General features: G+C 45.2%; 1 protein-coding gene across 1 annotated transcript; it reads left to right on the top strand.

The window, feature by feature from the left end:
* Positions 1 to 3,510: 3,510 nt before the first annotated feature.
* Positions 3,511 to 24,442, top strand: EPOR (erythropoietin receptor). Its single transcript, XM_053300146.1, has 8 exons — positions 3,511 to 3,670; positions 6,875 to 7,016; positions 7,451 to 7,635; positions 10,507 to 10,658; positions 10,745 to 10,898; positions 20,190 to 20,277; positions 20,552 to 20,639; positions 22,548 to 24,442. Exons 1-8 carry the CDS (start codon positions 3,550 to 3,552, stop codon positions 23,112 to 23,114), a joined length of 1,497 nt encoding a protein of 498 aa, XP_053156121.1. The 5' UTR covers positions 3,511 to 3,549; the 3' UTR covers positions 23,115 to 24,442.
* The last annotated feature ends 276 nt before the right edge of the window (positions 24,443 to 24,718 follow it).

The following is a 24,718-nucleotide window of genomic DNA, read 5'->3' as shown; positions in this document are numbered from 1 at the left end:
AATATTTAAACCTTTTGTTGGAGTGGAAGTTCGGGGCCATAACCAGTTAATTTTACTGAAATATAATTTTATTCATTTCCCTTATAAAATACTTGCAGTAGCTATAAATACATCTAGGAGCTGCAGTTTCATCATGACCTTGAGCCAAAGTTCATGTTGAACTTTGAGCCATACACCACACAATGTCCAGTTATGAGTCTGCACAAGTATGAACTGAGTATCTTTCTCAGGGCTGGTGTCATGAATGGGTCAAGTCAAGTATTGACCCAAAGACCCACAACCATCTGTGGGATCATGCCTGCCCGTCAGGTTGATGCCTTGGCAGGGGCAGTAGTGGTGTGAGTCAGACAATGGATATGTCCCATCATAGACCGTCATCTGCTAAACAGGAACATCCACCCAAGTCCTTGCTTCCTGGGGCCTGAGAATGATCCCATTGGCCTATTGGAAAGCTGAAAGGAAGAGGAGAGGCCATGTGAGTCTTGACTTGCAGAGCTGTTCCTCCTCACTTTTCAACAAAAAAGTTCTCAAAGCAGTTTACATAGCAGAAGGTATGAGGAGCTAGTTCCCTGTCCCCAAAAGGCTAATAATAATAATAATATAATAATAATAATAATAAATAAAATAATCAACAACAAACAGCATGTGCTGCCTTTGTAAAGAAGCAGATGAAACAGTGGACCACCTAATCAGCTGTAAAAAGATCGCATAGACTGACTACAAACAAAGGCATGACAAGGTAGCAGGGATGATACACTAGAACATCTGCAAAAAATACAAGCTATCTGTAGCCAAAAATTGGTGGGACCATAAAATTGAAAAAGTTGTAGACAGTGAAGATACAAAAATATTATGGGACTTCCGACTACAAACAGACAAACATCTGCCACACAATACACCAGATATAACTGTAGTCGAGAAGAAAGAAAAACAAGTTAAAATAATCGACATAGCAATACCAGGGGATAGCAGAATAGAAGAAAAAGAAATAGAAAAAAATCACAAAATACAAAGATCTACAAATTGAAATTGAAAGGCTGTGGCAGAAGAAGACCAAAATAATCCCAGTGGTAATTGGCACCCTAGGTGCAATTCCCAAAGACCTTGAAGAGCACCTCACCACCACAGGGGCCACAGAAATCACCATCGGCCAATTACAAAAAGCAACTTTACTGGGAACAGCCTATATTCTGCGATGATATCTATAATAACAACAACAACAATATTGATAATAAAATTCTGGCATCCCAGGTCCTTGGGAAGGACTTGATGTCTGGATAAAACAAACCAGTCAATAACACCTGTCTGACTGTGTAAACAAGAAATAATAATAATAATAAATTAATTAATTAATAAAATTAATAATACAAAGGAGATAGCAGCATGCAATAGCCACTGGAGAGAGACTATGGTGGGCTGAAGAGGGACCATTGCTGTCCCTCTGCTAAACATGACAGCCATCACTTTAAAAAAGGTGCTTCTTACCCAGTTAGGGAGTCTTCCAGGCACTGCAATGATTCAATTCAAGGTTCTCTCAGGGAGATGTTTCTGTGTGGGGGGGTGGGGTGGGGTGGGTGGTGGCGAACAGTGCAAAACTGTTGCCCAATTCACATCCCCATTGTCACTGCAAAGGGATCAGCGGAGGGGGAGGCACACATGTTCAGCCTGGCTCACCGACCTGTGATGCTGGTCCTGCATGCAAATCTCCCAAAATCTCTCACAGCAGCTCCTCCTCCCACCCTCCCCACTGGCCAATGGGCTTTCTCCCAAAGCCCATTGCAAGGGTGCTGATGAGAAGGAAAGGAGTAGCTGATGAGAGGCCACCCATTGATGAGAGGTGGCTGATGAGAGGGAAAGGAGTTAAATGTGATTTAACATTTAAAGGCATTTAAAGTGACAACATAACTGTAATCCCTATTACAAGTATAGCCGCCCAATCGGCCAAACTGGTTTGATTGAATGGACCAGCCCAGCCCGTCAGTTCGACCAAACCGGTTTGAAGGAAAATTGTTCAGTTCAAATTCAAACCGAACTGCATTTTTGGATTCGTGCACAAGCCTATGTCTGACCAGGAGAGAGCTCTTGGGGTAGAGGTGGACAGCTCATTGACACAAGTGTTGACACAATGTGTGAAAAAGCTTGAAAAGGGCCAATACCATGCTAGGGATCATTAGGAAGGGGATTCCTGATTGAAATCCCCTTTTTGAAAATAAAACTGCTAATATCATAATGCCCTTATACAAATCTATGGTATGGCCACATTTGGAGTACTGTGTAGCATTCTGGTCACCATAGTTCAAAAAAGACATGAATTGGAGAAGGTGCAGAAGAGGACAACCCAGGTGATCGGGGGCCTAGAGCACCTTCCTTATGAGGTAAAGTTACAACACTTTGGGCTTTTTAGTTTAGAAAAAATATGACTGAAAGGCAACATGATAGATGTCTATAAAATTATGCATGGAATGGAGAGAGAGAGGGGAAAAATATCCCTCTCTCATAACACTAGAACCAGGGGTTATCCCATGAAACTGACTGCCAAGAAATTTAGGACTGAGAAAATTACTATTTCATACAACACAGAATAAACCTATGGAATTCTCTATCACAAGATGAAAGCCACCAGCCTAGATGGCTTTAAAAATGGCTTAGATAAATTCTTGAAGGACAAGTCTATCAATGGCTACTAGTCTGAAGGCTACAGGCCACCTCCAGCCTAAGAGGCCAGATGCCTTTAAGTACCAGTTGCAGGGGAGCAACAGCAGGAGAGGGAGCATGCGCTCAACTCTTGCCTGTGAGCTCCCCCAAGGCATCTGGTGGGCCACTGTGTGAAAAAGGACACTGGACTAGATAGGCCCTGGGCCTGATCCAGCAGGGCTGTTCTTATGCTCTCATTGTGTAATGTTGGAACAATGTGCCTTTACTCCAAAGGGCAAGCAGTGCAGTGTTCCCTCCCCAGGAGAAATCCAAAAAGAGGACTCTAAGGAGGGCTGCTGTGCCTTTCAGGCTCTGCTCCAAACTACTACCACTACCAGGGGGATGCGCAGGGACAGAGCGCTGGTACTTCTCTGGCTGTTGGGGTTGGCATGACCATGGAGGCTGTCATGGAGAGCGCCTGCGCTTCGGAAATGACTACTACTGCTACTATTTATATATTGCTTTTCAACAAAAGTTTCCAAAGTGGTTTACGTAGAAAAATAAGTAAGAAAGATGGGCCCCCTGTCCCCAAAGGGCTCACAGTCTAAAAAGAAGCATAAGGTAGACACCAACAACAGCCATTGGGACTGGAGGCATGCTGTGCTAGGGGGTTGGATAGGGTCAGTTGCTCTCCCTCCGCTAAATAGAAGAGAAGCCCCCTTTTAAAGGAGACCTCTTTGCTCAGTTAGCAGGGGTAGGCGAACTGCCGCCTCTGGCACGCAGGGCCCGCCCCTTATCTGCAGCCTCCAGGCGCGAAGCAAACTCGAGGACCAGCAGCAGCCCGCTCGAGCGCCACGCCAGATGCCGACTCGCAGAGCTACGAGGAAGTCGCCACTGGGAGAGTGTCGCGCCCACATGGAGCAAAGCTGGAGACACACAGCAGCCGCCGCTGCCCTTTTGGCCCTGGTGCTTTGGGCCTCGGGCTGTGGCTCCTCTCCGGAAGAGACAGCGAGGCGCTCTGCCTTCAACAGCAAAGGTACTGCCAGGCAGGGGCAGGGAAGCCGGCGCGCTCTGCCGCTCCTGGGGCACCTGCAGTGCCGCAGTTCCAGGGTCCGTCCTGTAGGTGGCTGGATGTTGAGCCTCTCTGGACTGGAGCAGCAGCCCTTCATGGCGTGTCGTGATGCTCAGGAGCAAAGTAGGACCCTCGCTGGGCGGAACGGGTCCGCTCTATCGGCTAGGCTGCTCTCGTCGCTCAGTCTTATTTTTGTTTTTTGGTCATCTGAGGGGATTATTAGCCGCTGCCTGGAGCGGCTTCTTGTGAGGTCAAGTGGATTCGTGTGCAACTCAAATCCTGCCACTGAAAAAAGGCTGTTGAGAAAGATACCGCAGGCGGCCGTCCTGGGAGGGGAACGGGTTGGGGCGGGAAGATTAGCCGGGTGGCTTTCTGCCAAGGGAAAGAGATGGGCGGTTTGGAACCGCCTAGAGATGGCAAAATATCAGGCGGTATAATAATAATAATATAATAAATAAATTGTCCTTTGTGGCATTGGTGACCTACAAATACAAGTTAATGGGATTTATGTAACACATGAGTTAAGTGTGTTAAATGTTGCGATTCCGGAGCCGGCAGTTCTGTGGCCAGGCTTGGCTTCAGAGCTTTCTTCCAGTCTAGCACCCAACATGCCCACCCCACCCCACCCACCCCCCGTGTTTGCTTTCCTATGGTAGTAGAAGCATTGAACTGAAGATCAGTATCAGGCATTTTGAAGCAGAAACAGCAGTAGCAAAAAAAAAAAAAAAGTGTGTGTGTGTGTGTGTGTGTGTGTGTGTGTGTGTGTGTGTGTGTGTGTGAGGTGATTATCATAGATTATCACAGAGGAGCCTTCCAAGTTCCAGAGAGCCAGGCTGACTGTGGAGACCCCTGTAGTGTGTGTACAATACATCCCAAGGGATGCATTGCACAGGCCCACAAGTCATGGGTGTGCTGAACAATGGAGCAACCAATTTCCAAAGCATGTAATAAGCTGTATACATTTCCCAAGTGCCTAGCCCTCATGAGGCAGGGGGCTGAAAATAAAACTGCTAATAGCATAATGCTCTTATACAAATCTATGGTGTGGCCACATTTGGATTACAGTTCTGGTCACTACTCTTCAAAAAGGACATTACAGTCTGGAAAAAGTGCAGAAGAAGGCAACCAAGATAATCAGGGGGTTAGAGCACCTTGCAAGGCTACAACCTGGGGCTCTTTTGTTTAGAAAAAGGACGAGTGGTGGGTGATATGATTAAAATTATGCATGGTGAGGAGAGAGAGAATTTTTTCTCCCTCTCGCATAACACCAGAACCAGGGGTCATCCCATGAAACTGGTTGCCAAGAAAATTAGGAACGACAAACTAACACATAATTAACCTATGGAATTCTCTGCCACAAGATGTGGTGACAGCTACCAGCCTGGATGGCTTTAAGAAGGGCTTAGATAAATTAAAGGAGAACAGTTCTGTCGGCTTCCCAGAGGCATCTGGTGGGTCACTGTGTGAAAGAGGATGCTGAACTAGATAGGTCCAATCCAGCAGGGATATTCTTATTCTGTGAAACCTATAAACAAACATTGTATTGCTTCCTGATTTACACGTGTTTTATTCTTCACTCATGTATTTGTTGCGGTTGTTTGATAATGCAGTTGTTAAATATGTGGGGATCATAGCACTGGATTGTAAGGCAGAGCAAATGTAAACAAAGCCTGTCCACCCAGCCCCAGTCTGTGTGTATATTAGGCATAACTAGGCCTAGTTATCTCATAGGACTGTGCACAACTATCATGATTGGGATCAACCTGATACTGCTAATGACTGAATTGTGCACTTGGTTCTAGGGGTGAGCTGAACTGCATTGAGCTGATACAATCCAGATGACCCTGGATTGTATTGACTCAATCAGTCCAGGGTGGGGGGCTTACCTTTATTGAAATTCTGACTGAATAAATTGGCTACTTACACACCATGCCCTCCTCCCATCCCCGTAATGCATCAGGGAAAGGATGCACCATCATGTTGTTGCTTCCTTTCTTGGTGCAGTATAGGGCAAGACCAGGGAAGAGAAAGTGGTATTTTGAAACTCATCATTCTCTTTGGAGAAGCCGTAAGACCACACCATCCTCCAATATAATTGATGTAATACCAACGCAGTGCAGTATTGTATTGAATCAATCACAGATATCGGAGGCATTTTTCATTGAAATCGTTCCGTTGAAAATGCTCTAATAGGGCTTCCGCTATTTCTTTCCCCAGCCCAGATTCTATTGGGACTGGTGGGAACACAGGGTATACACTGAGCCGTTATCTCGGGAAACACATGTCAGATGGAGATGGCTGTGGTGTGTGTGTGTGTGTGTGTGTGTGTGTGTGTGTGTGTGTATAACATAAGGAAGAGAAGTGGTTCATAAAAAGCATAGCTGCTAGTCATGTGACTGTGTATAAAAAGCATGACTGTTTACCAGATCATTATCATCATCATCCAGATCAACAATTTGCTTATATTTTGTCTAATCCTGCTTGGTCTCATGCTTTCTCCTGAACACCATATTGGAGCCTTTGGAGAACTGCATCATTTTGGTGGGGAGCAGTTATCTAAGAAGGATAGGTAGGCATAAGATGCGGTGCTGTAGCCAGGGCTACATTTGAACTCCCCACATGCCCAGAGGTTGCTTTGCCACCAAGGTCCACATGAGTTGTCCTCATGTGCTCCAGATCCGGTCCACGTATGATCCTCCATGGCTGCTGCTTGAGAGGGCAAGGGAGCTCTGAGCATGGTGGCCTCATGCCATGCCTCTCTTAACTAAATGTTGCCAGGAAGCCACAGGAGGGAGATTCAGATCAGCCACACATTCTTCATCCTGTGGAATGTGTGCCTGTTGGCTTTCATTTTTAAAAGCAGGCACATTTCTAGAGTCTTTAGGGTTGCAAAGATATGTTTACAAGTGTGTGGACAATGTCTTGTGGTACTTCTGAAGTCAGAGCGAAGTTTAGTAAAAATGGAATGATGCACATTTGCTTCATTTGCACCATTTATTCAGGCTGCAGAATACATCTTTTTAAAGCAGATGTGTTTTATGAAACATGGTAAAACATGGTCTCACTGGGCAGGGAGGAGGTTGGGTGGTTGTGGAGGGAGAGAGGGTCCCCTGTAATCTTTCCATTCCTGCATGTGGCACTAAGCCTGTGGCTTTGTTCTGCCTCTAGTTGACCGTCTACTGGTTGAGGAACCCTTGGACCCCAAATGTTTCACCGAATGGCTGGAAGACCTAGTCTGTTTCTGGGAGACATCAGAACTGCCAAAGGAGGGAGACAACCAGACCACATACATCTTTGGTTACAAGTTTGAGTGAGTATCTTATAAGCTGCACCAGAGCCAGCCAATGAGGACTCAGCCTGACCCTCAAGATGCTTGGTGCTGCTGGCTTGTGCTGATGCTTTGGGATCCCATAAACCTCCAGACCTACTTCTGTCTGCTATTACTCATCTACACTATCTGCTCCGTCTATCTGGATCTTATTAAAATTATTCTTTAATGGCTTTAATGAAAAATAATAAAATCAAACACCACAGGTATTAATTTCACAGCTCCAACATTAACAGATGCTCCAGAGCTTATACTTGCATTAGTATTAATATGCTGACAATCTGTCCTGCTTTCTTCATTTCTAGAATGATTCCAAAACTCAGTTATAAGCTCCAGTTTGTTTTGGACTCTCTTGTGTTGTCTGATGCATAGTAGCTTCCTCCAGAATCTTAACCTTTACATGTGCTTTTGTTCAGTGATGAAACCTCTCTGAATCTGTGCAATTTGACTGTGGAGAACACGCCCCGGAATACCACACGTTACACTTGCATCTTTCCAAGGAAGTATGTTTCAGCCTTCGCTGCCCTTGAGATCAAGATCTTTAATGAGCGCTCCCCCAGCAGCACTCTGTACCTCAGATCTATCTGGGTGAACAAAATAGGTAAGTCCCAAGCATGAGGTTTGTGGTCCTGAAGAATGTCACGTCACGTGGCCCTGTCTTCCCAAACTGTGCTGCTTGATCTCAGTAGAGTAGGAAAAGCCCATGTTCTCTGTCCCATCCCAGGATCCTCTGAGTTAGATGGAACCCCATTTCCTCTTAGGATGGGTTCCGTATCCAAGTATGAGTGCTTGTCTCCTTAAGGTACATGGCAACATTGTCCAAAGGTTTGATCCTAGATTTCTGTGTATTTTAAAGGGACAGATAGCACACAGAAACAGAAACACGCATGCACGCACACGCACACACCCACACGGCACAACATATGTGAAACCCATATATTTACTGTCCTAACTCGCAGTGCTGGTGCCTGGTTGGCCAAATGCCTTTGAAGGTCTCGTTCGTGGCAGTAGAGTGTGCGGGGTGGGGAGGCAACCACATTGGCAGCTGCCATCTTTCCCCCCTATAATGCAGCCCCCAGTCCGCTGACGCTAAATCACTGGACACAATGGAGAGACAGGGCCTTTTCACTGTAGGTAAAGGAATATGGCAGCCACAAGTACAGCTGTAGAAGGGCACTACGAGCTGCTGCCACTAAGGTGAACCTACCCCAGACCCTTTTGGCAGCTTCCCTTAGCAGCAGGGTGGCAGTGGGATGGAGCATTCCCTGGTTGTCACAATGACAGCTGCCTCTTCTCCCCCCCCCACCGCCCCCACTTAATGCAATGCCAGCACCGCATCACTAGACACAATGATGAAGCGGAGTATTTCATTATAGGTAAAAGGTGGCTGCCAGCACAGAGAGCGAACCAACATTGCTTCCACTAAGCTAAGCTCCCCAAAGGGGCCTGGCTTAGCTTAGTGTGGTGGCTATGGCGGGGGCTTGGAGTGTTGATTGTCGACTAGACTGATGGCTGCCATCTTTGCCTATCAGGCCTCAGGGGTTGGCCGTGGGCCCATGATGACCCTGAGGTTTCAGCCAGTGCCCAAGTTGTCCAACCCCCCAATGCCAACCCTGCTGATTATGTCTACCAACTTCCTGGAAATCTAAGAGTCCTTGTCCTAATCCTGTGTGTAATGGCTGATCACTCTCCAACATCTCTTAACCTGTGATTAAATACAAGCCAAGAAAACCAGGAATCCTTTGCTCCTATTAATTTGGGTTCATTTCAAAGGAACTATAAAGGCACCAGTGACCTTGAAGACTGTCCAACTTAGGGACAGAGAGCAAGATACTGGGCTTGACCTTTATAAGTATTGACTTTTATAAGTATTTATAAGCTTGATAAGTATTTTTAAGCTTATAAAGGTCAAGCCCAGTATCTTGCTCTCTGTCCCTAAGTTGGACAGTCTTCAAAGTCACTGGTGCTTTTAAAGGCTTATGAGATCTGTCCATTGGAAGGAGGAAGAGAGCCCCCACCCACTCCCATTAGCACAATTCAAACTGCCAGAGATAGACAATCTGGACTCATGCACTGGATAGTCATGGGCAAGTTCCCAACTTATTTTTTCCTTGCAGAGCACCAGTGCTTTTGAAGGCTTTTAGGTAGAGAATGAGCAGGTGAGGTTACCCCAATCACATTTTCTTCATGCCAGGAAAAGCTGCTCCTGTTGAATTCTGTCTATTCTGCAGTTATGAAAGGCACAAGAGCAATGCAAGGGGTAAAAAGTGGGGGTGTGTGCTATACTGGGGATGCTTGAAGCCCTGTGTTGACCAGCTAGTAAACTGGAAAGTAAACGGACTCACCCCTATGCATGTTTACTCAGAAGTGGCACTTGCTCCCAAGCAAATATGCACAGGTAGGATTGTATTGCTGGGCTGCAGAAGCCCAGTCAGTAAGAGCTGGGTCCTCATGATGATGAATAAATGAATATTTATATATTGCTTTTTAACAAAAGTTCCCAAAGTGGTTTACACAGATATAAATACATATATTTATATTATATTATATTATATTATATTATATTATATTATATTATATTATATTATATATAATATATATATAATAATATAATTATTATAATGTATTATAATAATATATAATAATATAATATTAATTGAATAATAATAACATAATAATATATAATTATATTGTTATATATATTATTATTATATTATTATATTATTATATATAATAATATATATTATATATTATATAATACATATATTTATATTATAGAGGAGCCAGTGTGGTATAGTGGTTAGAGTGCTGGACTAGGACCGGAGGGACCCGAGTTCAAATCCCCATTCAGCCATGAAACTAGCTGGGTGACTCTGGGCCAGTCACTCTCTCTCAGCCTAACCTACTTCACAGGGTTGTTGTTGTGAGGAGAAACCTAAGTATGTAGTACACCGCTCTGAGCTCCTTGGAGGAAGAGCGGGATATAAAATGTAAATAAAATAAATAAATAAATAAATAAATAAAATATAAAATGGCTCCCCGTCCCCAAAGGGCTCACAATCTAAAAAAGAAACATAGGATAGATGCCAGCAAAAGCCACTGGAGGGATGCTGTGCTGGGGATGGATAGGGCCAGTTGCTCTCTCCCTGCTCAATAAAGAGAATCACCACCTTAAAAAGGTGCCTCTTTGCTCATTTAGCAAGAGTATGGAAGCAGGGGTCCTCAGCAACAATAAACACTTATTTGGAGAATGGAAGCGATAGGGTGATGCCTCTCAAGGTAGTGTACTCAGGTGGAGGTTACAAGGCAGGCAACGTTATGTGGGCCTGCCCTAAACACAGGAGACAGGGACAGGAACAGCTGTAGGTGTCCAGCTGGTGGGAGAGCATATGTTGCCCTTAGGTGCAAAAGGGGCACTTTTCTGTCTCAGCTGGACTGCTCTCACCCTGCTCCTCTCTCCCAATTGCTACAGTTTTTTTGGATTCTCCTTCTAACCTGACTGTGCACCTGATGGAGCCTCCGGGACAGCTGAATCTGAGCTGGCACCCCCCTTCCTTTCCACTGATGGAGAAGCAGATCCGCTACGAGGTGATCATTTCCCATGTGGGTTTCAAACCCCAGAAGGTAAGATGCTATTTTGTTGCTACCTGATGGCTCTGGAAATGGCCTGCCTCTCTCCTTCTTACCTATGCTCTTGCTTTCACCTCCAGAGGTATGTTGAAAATGGACAGACATATTTGATCATCAGTGGCCTGAAAAGCCAGGGCTGGTACACATTGAGCGTGCGGGCCAAGCCTGATGGAATCAGCTACGATGGCTACTGGAGTGCACAGTCAAAGGCCGTGACAGTAGAGATGCCCGGTGGTAAGTGCCCTTTAGGCTGGCCACAATAGCAACAGTTTGCATGAATGGATAGCCAGCTGAAAATACAGTCATCCCTTGCCAACTGCGAGAGTTATGTTCCAGCAAAATCCTACAGTTGGCAAATCTGCAGTTGGCGAGGCATTGAAACCAATGGGAAACAGGGCTAGGGGAACCATAGCCATGAAAGCCCCTAAAAATCAAATAAAAAAATGCTCAAAATGCCAAAAGTCACCCAAACTCCCTAAATATCACCAGGGCATTTTCCACATTACACACTGCCACATGCCCCATAAGTGCCCCTCCGTATTGCCAGTGTTTTGACATCTCGTTCGCTGCGCTGTCAGCAGGGTGCCGTCCATATTTCCGAGGCCCTGTTTCAAATTTTAATGATGCGTTATGGCCCTATAACATAGTAATAGTGTGTTGCAGGAAAGTAGCTGTATTTTTCCGTGGTAGGGAGGCTTGCAACGGAGTTTATACGTTGTAGCATGTTGTAGTATGGATAGTTCTTTGCCGCCATCTCCCCCGCCCCTCCTGTGCTTGCTTCCTCTGCCCCCTCGCTGCGGGGAGAGAAACAGGCAGGGAGAAATCTCGGCTTTCCCCTCCTTTCCTCCCCACAGATCCCAAACCCCACACCTGCCTCTCTTTCCACTCACTTCCGATATAACTTGAGCTTGTCAACACAGAAGGGGAGGGAGGAGATCGGAGGGGTTTATTTTATTATTATTATTTTTCTACCAGGGTTCTTTTTTGTGGTTCCCCTTGTGCAGTCTGGCTACTTTGGCCAGAGAGTCATACTAGTGCAGCTGAGCAGATTTCTGAATCCAACCCTTTCTCTTGCACATTTACTGAAGAGGAAGCCCACTGAACTAAATCTGTGCAATCCCACTTGCTTACCACAAGGCACGGGGCAGGGAGAGAGAACAGTCACTTATTTAAAAGGAAGCCCACTGAACTGAATCATGATTAATTTACTTCTGTGTAATCCCACAGCCCTCACTGGAGGAGTGCAGGATTCCCCCCGCATTAAGCAGTTCCCTTGTTTTGTCACGCCAAATAATCTCCTCACGCGCCCCACTCCCCCTCTTAAAAAAAAAAAATTCCCCCTTGTTATTGCTTGAGCAAAACTGGAATGATGCAAGATAAAGTTAGATTTTTGTTTTGGAATGGTGCTTCTCCCTGCTGGCGGATTTGTGCAAGGCAGCCAAGAAGTTACCAAAAAAAAAAAAAAAAAAAAAATTCATGCCCCCCTCCCAAACAACATTGGCCCAAATGAAGCAGGAGGAGGGGCAGATACATGCATTTCAAGGAGAATATGGACAGTCCTGCCTTGAAAACCCATTGCAATGGACAGAAAATATGAATGGCCACCAACCTACAATGAAGCATTGAATAACGCTTTACTCTCGGCTTTAAACCGTTGCACTACTCTGTCACACTTTGCAACGCTTTACCCGTTGCAAATCTCATAGTCCGGAAAACACCCAGGAGTCACCAAGAATCAGCAAGAGTAACCAAGAAGAATGAGTAGATTGGAAAACTTTTGAACCCCTCAAAATCACTCAAATGCACTTTAAATCACCAGGGTGCTTTCCAGATTAGACCCTGCAATGGGGGTCACAACGTATCTCTGAAGTGTGCTTCTGCACTTCCTGTGTTGTGACACTGTAGTCCCTATGCTGACAGCAGGGTGTTCATATTTTCACTGCCTTTTTTCAAATTTAATCACTGCGATATAGTGCTATAACGTCATATATCTGGTGTAAAAAAGTTGCTGTTTTTGCGAGACTGCTCCTCCTGCTGGGTGCTTTGCTATTTATGTTATGAATCCGATTTGCCTGAATGGGAATCATGTTGAGCGGCTAATCTGGAAAGCGCCCAGGAGTCAGCAAGTCACCAAGAGGAAGGAGCAGCACACATTGGAAACACAGCAGTGAGAGCACAGCACCTATTTCAGTCCCCAGCACATACGGGCTCCCCCCAGCAGCACACAGTGGAAACATAGCAGTGAAAGCATCCATTACAGCCCCCAACACACATTCCCCAAGTTCCCCCCGTCAACACATTGTGCACTGTGCAGAATGCACTTCTCTCTCACCTCCGCCTCTCTCTATCTCTCCTTCTTCTGCTCTTCTGCTTTCCTTTCTCTCGTCCATGTCTCTCTCTCTTTCCTCCACTTCTCAACGAGTCTCTCACTCCTCGCACCTTTCCCTCCTCTCCTTCCCGCCTCTCTCGCCCTCAAAAATTGTGCCTCTTGCAAACAAAATCCCACAAGAATCCTGCGTATTCATGTCATTGTTGACAAGACTGGTAGCAATTTCCCAGGGATGACTGTACCCACATTGCTGCCGAGGTTGAACTAAGATAAAAGCCCTGTTGGAGCAGAACAAAAGCCTAACCAATCCAGTCTCCTGTTTTCATAGTGGCTCACCAGATGCCCCAGGGAAGTCCACAAGCAGGGCATGATGGCAATAGCTCTCCCCTGCTTTTGCCCACCCCCACCTCCCAGCAATTGATATTCAGAGGTATAGTGTCTCTAAACATGGAGGGTTCATATAGCTGCTCTCATAACTAGTTGCCAGTAATAGAGCATGAATGTCTGATCCTCCTTTAAAGCCATCTAAGCTAGTGGCCATTTCCACACCCTGCAGCAGTGAATTCCACAAATTAATTATGTACTGTGTGAAGAAGCACCCCCTACTATCTGTTCCAAATGTCCTACCCACCAATTTTAATGGATGGCCCTGAGTTCTGGTATTATGGAAATGGAAGAAATCTCTCTGTCCATGTTTACACATATTTTTATTATGCTCTATCATGTTTTCCTTATTGGGTTTCGTTCTCAACTCAGGAGTTCCAAACACTTTAGCCCTTCCTCGTAGGCAAGGCACTGCAGCCCCCTGATCATTTTAGTTGCCCTTTCTTCACTTTTTTCAGTTCTCCCATGTTTTTTTTTTTAGATGTGGCGACTGGAATTTGACACGGCTCAGCCAGCTGCACACCCTAGAGGGATGCAGACTCACGGGCTCCACAGCAGCAGCACTCACCAGCCTAGGAACGCTCCTAGTGATGGTGGGGGAGCAGGGCTGGATTAAGGGCAACTGATGCCCAAAGCACAGCCCAACAATGGTGCCCCCCCACTCGGCCCCCTCCATTGCTTAACTGACAGGACATTAAGATTCAAGCAAATTATTTACTTGTACCTTAATGTTTATTTACATTTTTAAAAGTTTTCTTCTAGATTTTTAAAGGTAAAACAAAACAGTCCCACTGCCTATAATTTCTTATAAATAGCTGCAACAGAAGGAATGACTGAGAAAAATATTTCATCTTCAAGGTCAGACATCATAACATAGGACCATCTTTTATGAGAAGTTTTATCAATATTTTGTAATGCTCTTTACAGTAATCGTTCGCAAATCAATGACTTTTTACTTCAGATACATAGTTTAGCAGTTTCTCAAAACTTTAGTTGCTCACCGAGCCAAAGAAAACGGTTTTTTTAACAATGCAGAGTAAAGTCGAACATGGCAGATAAAAACAATTATAAAAAATCGACTAAAGTTGAGTGTGGCAGTGAAATGCAAGGTGGCAAAAGAAATGCAAGGTGACAATAAGGGAGGCGAAAAGAGAGTTTGAGGAACATTTAGCTAAAAGTGTCAAGGGGGATAATAAAAACTTCTTTAAATACATCAGAAGCAGGAAACCTGCCAGGGAGGCGGTTGGACCATTAGACAATGAGGGAGTGAAAAGGATTATTAAGGAGGATATGGAGGTTGCAGAGAAGCTCAGTGAGTTCTTTGTGTCCATCTTCACGGCAGAGGATACTGAGCATATACCTGCTCCTGAACCAGACTTTTCAGGGATGGAGGCTAAAGAACTGAATCAGATAGAGTGACAAGAGATGATGTTCTAAACTATCTGGAAAAACAAATTGTCAGGGCATCCATCCAAGAGTCCTTCAAAGAACTTAAATGTGAAATTGCCAACCTCCTTGCTAAAATATATAATTTATCCCTGCAATCAGGCTCTGTACCGGAGGACTGGAAGATAGCTAAAGTAACACTGATTTTCAAAAAGGGATTCGTGGCAATCTGGGAAATGACAGGCCAGTTAGCTTAACCTCTGTTCCAGGCAAATTAATGGAAAGCATCCTCAAGGAAAAAATTGTAAAGCACATAGAAGAACAGGCCCTGCTGGGGGAAGAACAAACATGGCTTCTGCAAAGGTAAATCTTGCCTCACAAACCGTTTGGAGTTCTTTGAGAGTGTCAACAAGTGTGTGGATCAAGGTGATCCAGTTGACATAGTCTACCTGGACTTCCAAAAAGCTTTTGACAAAGTTCTTTATCAAAGTCTCCTGAGGAAACTTAGCGGTCATGGGATAAGGGGACAAGTACATGTGTGGATTGCTAACTGGTTGAAAGACAGGAAACAGAGGGTAAGGATAAATGGAGAGTTTTCACTATGGAGGGAAGAAAGAAGTGTGGTCCCCCAGGGATCTGTACTGGGACCGGTGCTTATTAATTTCTTCATAAATGATCTAGAAGCAGGGGTAAGCAGCGAGGTGGCCAGATTTGCAGATGATACCAAACTCTTCCGGGTAGTGAAATCCAAAACAGATTGTGAGGAGCTCCAAAAGGATCTCTCCAAACTGGGGGAGTGGGCGACAAAATGGCAAATACGTTTCAGTGTTGGTAAGTGTAAAGTAATGCACATTGGGACAAAAAACCCCAGCTTCAACTATACACTGATGGGATCTGAGCTGTCGGTGACTGACCAGGAGAGGGATCTTGGGGTCGTAGTGGACAGCTCATTGAAAGTGTAGACTCAATGTGTGGCAGCTGTGAAAAAGGCCAATTCCATGCTAGGGATCATTAGGAAGGGGACTGAAAATAAAACTGCTAATATTATAATGCCCTTATACAAACGATGGTGCGGCTACACCTGGAGTACTGCGTACAGTTGTGGTCACCACATCTGAAAAAAGGACATTGTGGAACTGGAAAAGGTGCAGAAGAGGGCAACCAAGATGATCAGGGGCCTAGAGCACCTTTCTTATGAGGCAAGGCTACAACACCTGGGGCTATTTAGTTTAGAAAAAAGACGACTGCGGGGAGACATGATAAAGGTCTATAGAATCATGTATGGTGTGGAGAAAGTGGACAGAGAGAAACTCTTCTCCCTCTCCCATAATTACTAGAACCAGGGGTCATCCCATGAAACTGATTGCCAGGAAATCTAGGACCAGCAAACGGAAGTACTTTTTCACAAAACGCATAATCAACTTGTGGAATTCTCTGCCACGAGATGTGGTAACAGCCAACAACCTGGATGGCTTTAAGAGGGGTTTGGATAACTTCATGGAGGAGAGGTCTATTGACGGCTACTAGTCGGAGGGCTCTAGGCCACCTCCAGCCTTGAAGGCAGGAGTACCAGTTGCAGGGGAGTAACAGCAGGAGAGAGGGCATGCCCCTTTCAACTCCTGCCTGTAGGCTTCCAGGAGATCTGGTGGGCCACTGTGTGAAACAGGATGCTGGACTAGATGGGCCTTGGGCCTGATCCAGCAGGGCTGTTCTTATGTTCAGTGAAAGAGTTAAGGGCATGATAGTTAAGGGGGGAACTCTATGGTGCCTCCCTTCCCTTGATGCCCTAAACACGTGCTTATTTTGCCTTATTTTTGCCTCAGTCCAGGGCTGTGGGGGAGGCTCTGTGCATCCTAAGCACTGGGTCAGAACAGCTGCAACTTCCCATTGGGAAGGATGAGAATTGGTCTGATGCAATGCTTAGGATGCACAGCGCCTCCCTCCACCATCATTTGGAGCGTCCCCACTCTGGTGAATGCTGTGGAGCCAGCAAGACCGCGTCCCTCTTGGGTGTGGGACTGGCTGTGCGGGATATAAGCCAGTATGTTTAATTTGTCAATAAGCCCTAGGACTTCATTTCTTATTACCTGACTCAGTTCTTCAGACTGCCTTCCAGAAAAAGCCAGATTAGGCACAGTTTAGATGATTCTGTTCAGCTTCTCTTTCAGGTCCCTGTTCGCCTTTAGCACCTTTCACCCCCTTGCTGTCTCATGGTCCAGCCATTTCTCTAACTAGTTTCCGGCTTCCCATGTATTTAAAGGCATTTTTATTGTTGGTCTTTAAAATTGTTAAATATATGATCCCTAATGGGGTTTTTTGGCTTTGTTCTGTTTTGCTTTGCTTGCCTTAAAAATAACTTAAAATTGTTAAATATATGATCCCTAGTGGGTTTTTTTGGCTTTGTTCTGTTTGGCTTTGCTTGCCTTAAAAATAACTTAAAATTGTTTTGCCAGAGTTTGTGCACCTTTTAGTTTTCTGCTTTGCGCAATTTTTCATTTTCTGAGGGAAGTTCTTTTGCTTTTTATACCTTCCTTGACTCCTGTTGGAGTCGGGGAAGGCCTCCTGCTGGAGTCAAGGAAGGTACCATCGTGTTGGACTTGGTCGTACCTTTCCATCAAGTCCATGGAATTTTCACAGGATGTGCTAATGGTCACCAGCCTGGATGGCTTTAAAAGGGGATTGGACAGATTTATGGAAGACAAATCTCTGACTGGCTACTAGTCCTGATGGCTATGTGTTACATCCAGGTTCAGAGGCAGTACACCTCTGAATACCAGTTTTAGGAAAGGGCAGGAGAAGGGGCATGCTTTCAGCTCTTACTTGTGGACTTCTCAAAGGCATCTGGTGGGCCACTCTGGGGAAACAGGATGCTGGACTAGACAGGCCTTGGGCCAGCAAAGCTCTTCTTACGTTCTTACAGGTTGATATAATGCAAGAATTTGTTTATCTGTTTCCAGATAACAAAGAACAAAGTTTATCTTTCCCCAGGCTGTCTTGATCTTTTTACTTGCTCTGTTTAACAATGATATTTCATTAATATATGCTTTTATTATTAAACATTCTTATCACAAGATGCTATTGTTTTTTCAAAAAAGTTAGTTCTCTAAGCTGGAATGGCATTCTTGCAGTTTATCTTATCTGCCATACAGGGCTGCCCAGAGAATTTATGGGGCCTGTGATGTTGGGGGTCCCTCTAAAAGGACTTGTACATATGTGTAAAGAACTGAGGGGGGCCTTGCATTGTGGGGACCTGGGACATATTTTCGCAGTTGCTGCCACACACACTCACCCCCCTCTTGGGAGCCCTGCTGCTGAATGAATTTTTGGTTTCTCATAATGTTTTTAACATTGTCACAAGCACTTAATAGTTGTTTGTTACACGGCAGATCTATGTATCTACAAAGATTATGTTTCTTCATAGATCAAATTCTCCAAGAACTCCATTAGGAGTACATTAAAGATAATAAATTATTGATGTTGGTGATTTTGCTGGACGCAGCTTGTTTTTATATTTTCCCTATATTCTGTGTTATTTTCCACATTTAAACTTTGCTTTCCAGTTTGTCCATAATAAAGCTTGTAAATTAAATGGACATAAATATTGTTCACTTGTAACGAGCCTTCTTTGGATTCTGTAACTTGAGCCTTCTCCATTCTGATAGCCAATTAATGGCATTTGCAAAGTAATAATGCTTGGCATTTGGAAATGCTAAAGCAACCTTTTTCCTTCATCCTATAATGCAGATCCCCCCCCCCCCATTCCTGGCTGTTAATTATTCCACATAACTTGCATACCTAATTTTTGCCTGATTTTTATTTGGGCCAGACTAGATGTGATGTTAACTGTGACATTGGCCCTTGTATGTTAATTTTTAAAATGGTAAGAAGCAGCCATGCAGCGGGGATCATGGTATGTACAGATGATATTTTAACTCCTTCCCCTCACACCATGGTCCTGATGAAAATGTCCCCCATGGTTGCTATTTACAGTTAAACAATAAGTATGCAAGGGCCAGTGATATAATTAACATCCTGTCCAGTTAGGCCCTTAATCCTATAGCCCATGTTCCTTTTTAAATGGGCATCATGTGTTGCACTTCAATTGGTGCCAGGGTATTGCACTTCACCAATCAGCCAATATGGCACTTCACCCTAATAGCAAAGATTAAGTAGATTAACCCAACACAGCCGTTATTGCACAGTAGTCCATTGGAAAGCATTACACAATAAACACAACAGCAGATACTGACCAGTAAACACATCAATGGATATATTTCATCATTAGCTCAGCAATAGAAATGGCACAATTAATTCAGCAGCAGACCTTGTGCTATGGCTCAGTGGTCTGGCAATTTTGTAAATTCAGTCTTTCTTAGATAGACAAATGTATCTATCAAATTTAATGAGTTAAGTGATTACCTTATTTATGAATTCATTCATTTTTTTTAGTCCAAAAAGACCAAGAGAATGTACATTGCATTGGTTCACAGTTCCACATTAAGTAAGTTCCACATACTTAGTTGAGGAAAGGGTTGAATTGCCTCACTGGAGAAGCTAAACTTCACAGATTTGAAAAGATTAAGCTCATCACCCTACTGGTTTGCTCTTCCATCCATCAATCCCTTTCCATTGTCTGTAAGCAGTCTATTTATACTTCCAGTTATGCTGTCTTTTGATTTGATACTGAAAGGATTAAGTCTTCTCCATCTTTGGTTTAAGGTTCTCTACTAACTACTACTTCTTCAGCCTCTCCTGTATTCTATACGGACGAGCACATAGTTGGTGGCCACACTTGATGGCAATCACCATATTCTTTTAGAGAAGGGCCAGAAGTCTCCCTCCCTCAAGTGCCGAGATCTCTGGCCTCTCAGACCCTTATGGGAGTGACAGCTCATCTAATCCACAGTGGAGGTGGGCGCAAATGATCGAGCCTTTGGCAGATATTGCCGCACTCTCTCACCAGCCTTTTGCCTTCTTATGCTTCATTGTCTGGTCCAGGAAGGAAAAGTGACGGTGGTGTGATGAGAGACTCTTGAAGGTTCATCATGTCAAATCTTGAGCACTTAGCTGACCTGTTCATATCTTGTGCCATCATTATAATTTGACTACCCAAAGGATTTGGGGATTGACTATTCAACAAATCACAATGTTCTGATCTTGTTAGCTCTCCAAAGTATTTAGTGATCATGGTTTACCATTTACTGGAAGACTTTTGAAAAAAGTCAGATGATAAGTCACAGTCTGGACAGATGTTGGGGCACATGCACAACCAACTCACTCAACCAAAGTGAATTTTTAGTTATTTCTCCATGTAGTCATCATGTAACAAAACTGTTGTGTGAATGTGTCTGTTGTTCTTCCATGGAAGGTGAACCAGCTTCTGTGACATGAATCTTGCTGGACTAACTTGTTCTTCTGACTTACAGGTTCAGACCCTCTCATCCTGACACTGTCTATACTTCTGGTGCTGATTGTACTGCTCTTGGCCTTCATTGCCCTGATGTCCAATCGCAGGTATGTCAATTAGCTCTGGGAAATAATTGTTCTTTCTCCTCATTGGCCTCTGCTAGATGTATGTCCTCCTCCCAACACTTCATGGCTTTGGACTGTGGGGATCAGTTCTGGAGATGCGAAAGAGCATTTCCAGCCTAAGCTGGAAATCCTCTAGATGGTCTTAATCTTCTGTCAAATTTCTGAGGTGGTGCTAGGGAGCAGGTTGTCTGTATTTGTGTTTCTTACACACATACATTCTCACTAAATTCTTTTATCTCTTTTTGCTTTCCACTAGATTTTTGAAGAAGAAGATCTGGCCTGCGATTCCCACCCCAGAGCATGAATTCAAGGACCTTTTTACAATCTACAAGGGGAACTTCCAGGTACTGCATTGGCAGCCCCTCCTCATCTGCAGATAGCTCGTCCCCAAGATTCCTTTGTCATCCTGTAGCAGGGTCTGGGGTCATGGTGGTGGGTCTAACTTCCAGTGACCCACCACCACCAATGAGGGGCAACTGAAGGCCAAATATCTTCATATGAGGAATATCTGTAGGGCTTTATAAAGCTAAAAACATACCTTCCAATGTTTCACAAACTAAAATAGGGGTGCTCTTTTGTACATTTAATACTCACTCCCTGATCTTGATGGTAGGCTGTGCACTACACGGCATTGTGATGTTTGTGTGCATGCAATACATCCATATCACAACTCCCATCATCCCCAGCCACAAGGTTGGGGATGATGGGAGTTGTAGTTCAACCACAGCTGGAGAGCCAAGATCGCCTACCCTTGCACTAGAGTATCCATCCCTTGCTCAAACATTGAAACTTTTAGAGCATCCCTTGCTTATATTAACTAAGGATGCTGAAACCTGAACAAGGGCAACTCGTGTGTGTGTGTGTGTGTGTGTGTGTGTGTGTGTGTGTGTGTGTGTGTGTGTACACAAACATAATGGCAGCCCAAACCCTCAGGATGCTTGAGGCAGAGCGCCCAATGCCATCTCCCTTCTTTTGTTGTTGGTGGCAGTGGCAAGAGCTGCCATTGCTGCTTCACTGGGTGGAAGCAACTACACATCACCACCACCACCTCCTCCTCCTCCTCCTGGCTGGTGTTCACCCTCCCTTGCACATCACTGCCAGGCTAGTAATGAAAAGGATAAGGAAGCAGAAGAGGAAATGATGAAAAGGCAGTAGAGGACAGAGACACTCTGTGGAGCAACTCTCGTACTCTAAAGCCCTTAACACAGAATACTGGAGATGCTTTATAGCATCTCCTGCATTCTACTTCTTTCATCATTTCCTTCCTTCTCCTTTGAACCTGGCAGCAGACAGGAAAGAGGTAGGAGGGTGTGTGCTGAGCTAGGAAGAGGTGGAGGCAGCAGAGGGCCATCTTGAAGCAGCTCTTTGTTGAGCTTGGCAAAGAGCCGCTTCCGTGGAGGTGGTGTGTGGCAGGCAGCCAAGGGGACAACAGGGGGCATCTTGCCACCCTTCTGGCACCCCAGAAATCTGCTCTTGTGGAAACCGCTTCACCTCATGAAAGTTAAAGGCCTCTGCCTTTAACAGCATTTCCAAAAGACATGCCCAAAATCTCCCCGAAGGGTAAAGTAAGTATAATGTTGGGACAGCGATTCACCAGAAAATCAGGATTGTGCCTGGAAAATAAGGACCTTTGGGGGTACATTGAAGGGTTTATATGATATGAAACTGAAATGTTCTTTGGTAACTGGTGTGTTTCCTTACTATGATGCATGCCTTAGAATGGTGGCGGGGGGGGCGGGGAGTTGAAAGCACCTGAAACTTTTGGATTGTCAGACAATAGTATCTAGCAGCCAATAGACACAGTTGCAGGCAAACTCAGCTCAGATGAGTCAGAGAACAAGGCTAACGAGCCCTTTCAGATGCACAAGAGAATGGACCCTCATAGTAGTGAGTCCTGGCACATTTACATACTTAGCAGATGTTGAACAAGTGCTCAGAAGGCTGAGCCATGACAAGGAGAAGCACCTCCTGGCATCCAGGAAAGCCACCAGGATATGGCTTGAAGAGGCTCTGCTGCATTTCTAAGGTTTTGTGATTTTTTTTGTACAAGGCCCAGCTGAAGCCCTTTACCTCAGAAGCATTTGGAAACAAATATCCTTACAAGGCAAAGTGAAGAGCCAGCTAGGGAGCAAGCTAAGAGAAGAACCTGCAGTTACTGGCTATGAATTTGGGTTGCAGGCAGGTGGGGCCTAACTATAGGATGGCACTCCAACTCCCCTTCCCTGAAACTGACATGCCTTCTTATTTTGCAGCTCTGGCTGGGGCATCAGAGTGCCTACCTGTGGTGGAGTCAGAACCCGCCCTATCTGGACGAGCAGCCTTTCTTGGTGGAAATACTATCTGAATGTGACAGCCGCAAGGTGGATGGGCCTCCACCTCCTCTTCCTCCCAAGGCCTGGGGCTTGGCGGAGCTCCCCCCTTCCCCAGAATTATCCCAAGATGATTACCTGGTCCTGGATGAGGACTTTGTGCCTTGCAGCCCAGGAGAGATTGCCCCCCTGCTCCTGCTGAACAGTGACAACAGTGAGGGCAAAAACCTGGCCCTTGCTGAAGGAACAGGCACCCCGGAGCCCAGCCAGGCTTCCTCTGGCTTTGAGTACACAGTGTTTGATCCCAGCTCAGAGAGCCTTTCCCCACAGAACCAGCAGACAGAGCTGCCCCAGCTCAAGAGCAGCTATCAGATGACGTCCGATTCTGGGATTTCTGCCGACTACACCCCTGTAGGCTCCAGTGCCTGCCCGACAAGCTTGTACACCAACCTCTGTGAGGGAGGGCTCCAGCCACAGCCCTTCCTGCCCACCTATATTGTGTGCTCATAGCAATGACAAGCAGGCACAGAGCCAATCCTCAGCCTAGAAGAATGGAGGCAGCAAGAGGCTAGCCACAGAACTTGGCTCCCTCTTCTTTCCTGGTTCTAGAAAAACTCCAAAGGAAGCCAGTGGGGGGAGCCAGGTCAAAAGTGGGGCACCACGTCAAAAGCACCAGGTGGCTCCAAGTAGCTCCTGTGGGAGGGAGAAAGGCTGCAAAGTGGATGGCCAGGTGACCATGAATGGAGAAAGAACAGCCAACCCACAAAACAGACTTGGGGGCATGCTTGCGTCCATGACTTCTTTGACTCTCTGGGTAGTACTTTTAGTGTTACAAGTGCTGCAATGTCATTCCCTCATTTCTGCTCACAGGAGGCCCTTCATCTCATTGAGCAGAGCTGAAAGTCGGCCACTGAGCCCAGCTAACCTAGTGAGTGAGTTGATGGCATGGCCCACCCATGCTACTGATAGGCTTGGGGCTTGAGACAGGCTAGAACTCAGGACTTGGGGAAGTCTCTTGAAAGAGAGAGGAATTCAGGGTTCAGAAGAACGTGGTCTTCATCTGTAATGTGGACTTTCCCCATCTGTAAAATGGGGATAAAAACTGCTGACTGTAAAATGCCATGAGGCTATTGCCTCACTTTAGCTGGAATAAGCACATTAACCCTTGAAGAGAGCAGCCCTAGCAATCAGAGGCCTAAATCCCACCAGCTGTCTATTGCCAGGCAAGGGCTGGTGATTCTGTGTAATTTAGAAGATTGTTTACTCAGCGATGACATGTGATATTCACATTGTTCAGGGAAAACTGGTCAAGATCCTGGACTTTCAGTGTGCTCACACTTTCCTTTGAAGGCAGGGATCATCATCATTTCCTTTGAAGGCAGGCATTATTTCAGACCAGAGAAGTTTCTGCACTGGGACTGCAACTCAACTCTCACAGATGTCTGCCTAATGTTCCTTTGTATGTATGTATCAGAATTCAGGTTGGATGTGTACATATACATGTATAAGCCACTTAATGGCGCAGTGGGCAAGTAAGCTGCCTAGAGAGCAGGAGGCTGTTGGTTCCCAGAATATGGGAAACTCCTATATCAGGCAGCAGTGATATAGGAAGGTGCTGAAAGGCATCTCATACTGCCTGGGAGATGGCAGTGGCAAACCCCTCCTGTATTCTACCAAAGAAAAACACAGGGCTCTGTGATTGCCAGGAGTTGACCAACTTGATGGCACAACCTTTCCTTTCCTTTTTATATATACATGTATAGATTTTATATAGATTTTTTTAAAAGACTTTATGTGGTTTTTTAAAAAACAAATAAAAGTGAGACAGCTTTTATTCATTCTCTGGCTCATCCCTGTAGACGCAGGGTCAAGGTTGATCTCCTTCGGTTTGTCATGCTTTGTTTTCACACTGCCCATGTTGCCAATACCCAACTTCTTCCCGTTCCTGTTAAGCTGTGCGTGTATAGGCTAGAATAAAGTCCAGAGCAGCTGTTCCGGCCTTGAAAGTAGGTGACAGGGAGAAGAAATAGATCCCTCAGTGGCTACTTGGAACCCATCAGGCAAAAAGCAATGTGAGAAGCGTGAAGCCTCAGATCTGCCGGGGAGCCAGTTTG

Source organism: Hemicordylus capensis, chromosome 2 (genome assembly GCF_027244095.1).
Source record: "Hemicordylus capensis ecotype Gifberg chromosome 2, rHemCap1.1.pri, whole genome shotgun sequence".
Taxonomy (NCBI): Eukaryota; Metazoa; Chordata; class Lepidosauria; order Squamata; family Cordylidae; genus Hemicordylus; species Hemicordylus capensis.
This window is presented reverse-complemented; position numbering and strand designations above follow the sequence as displayed.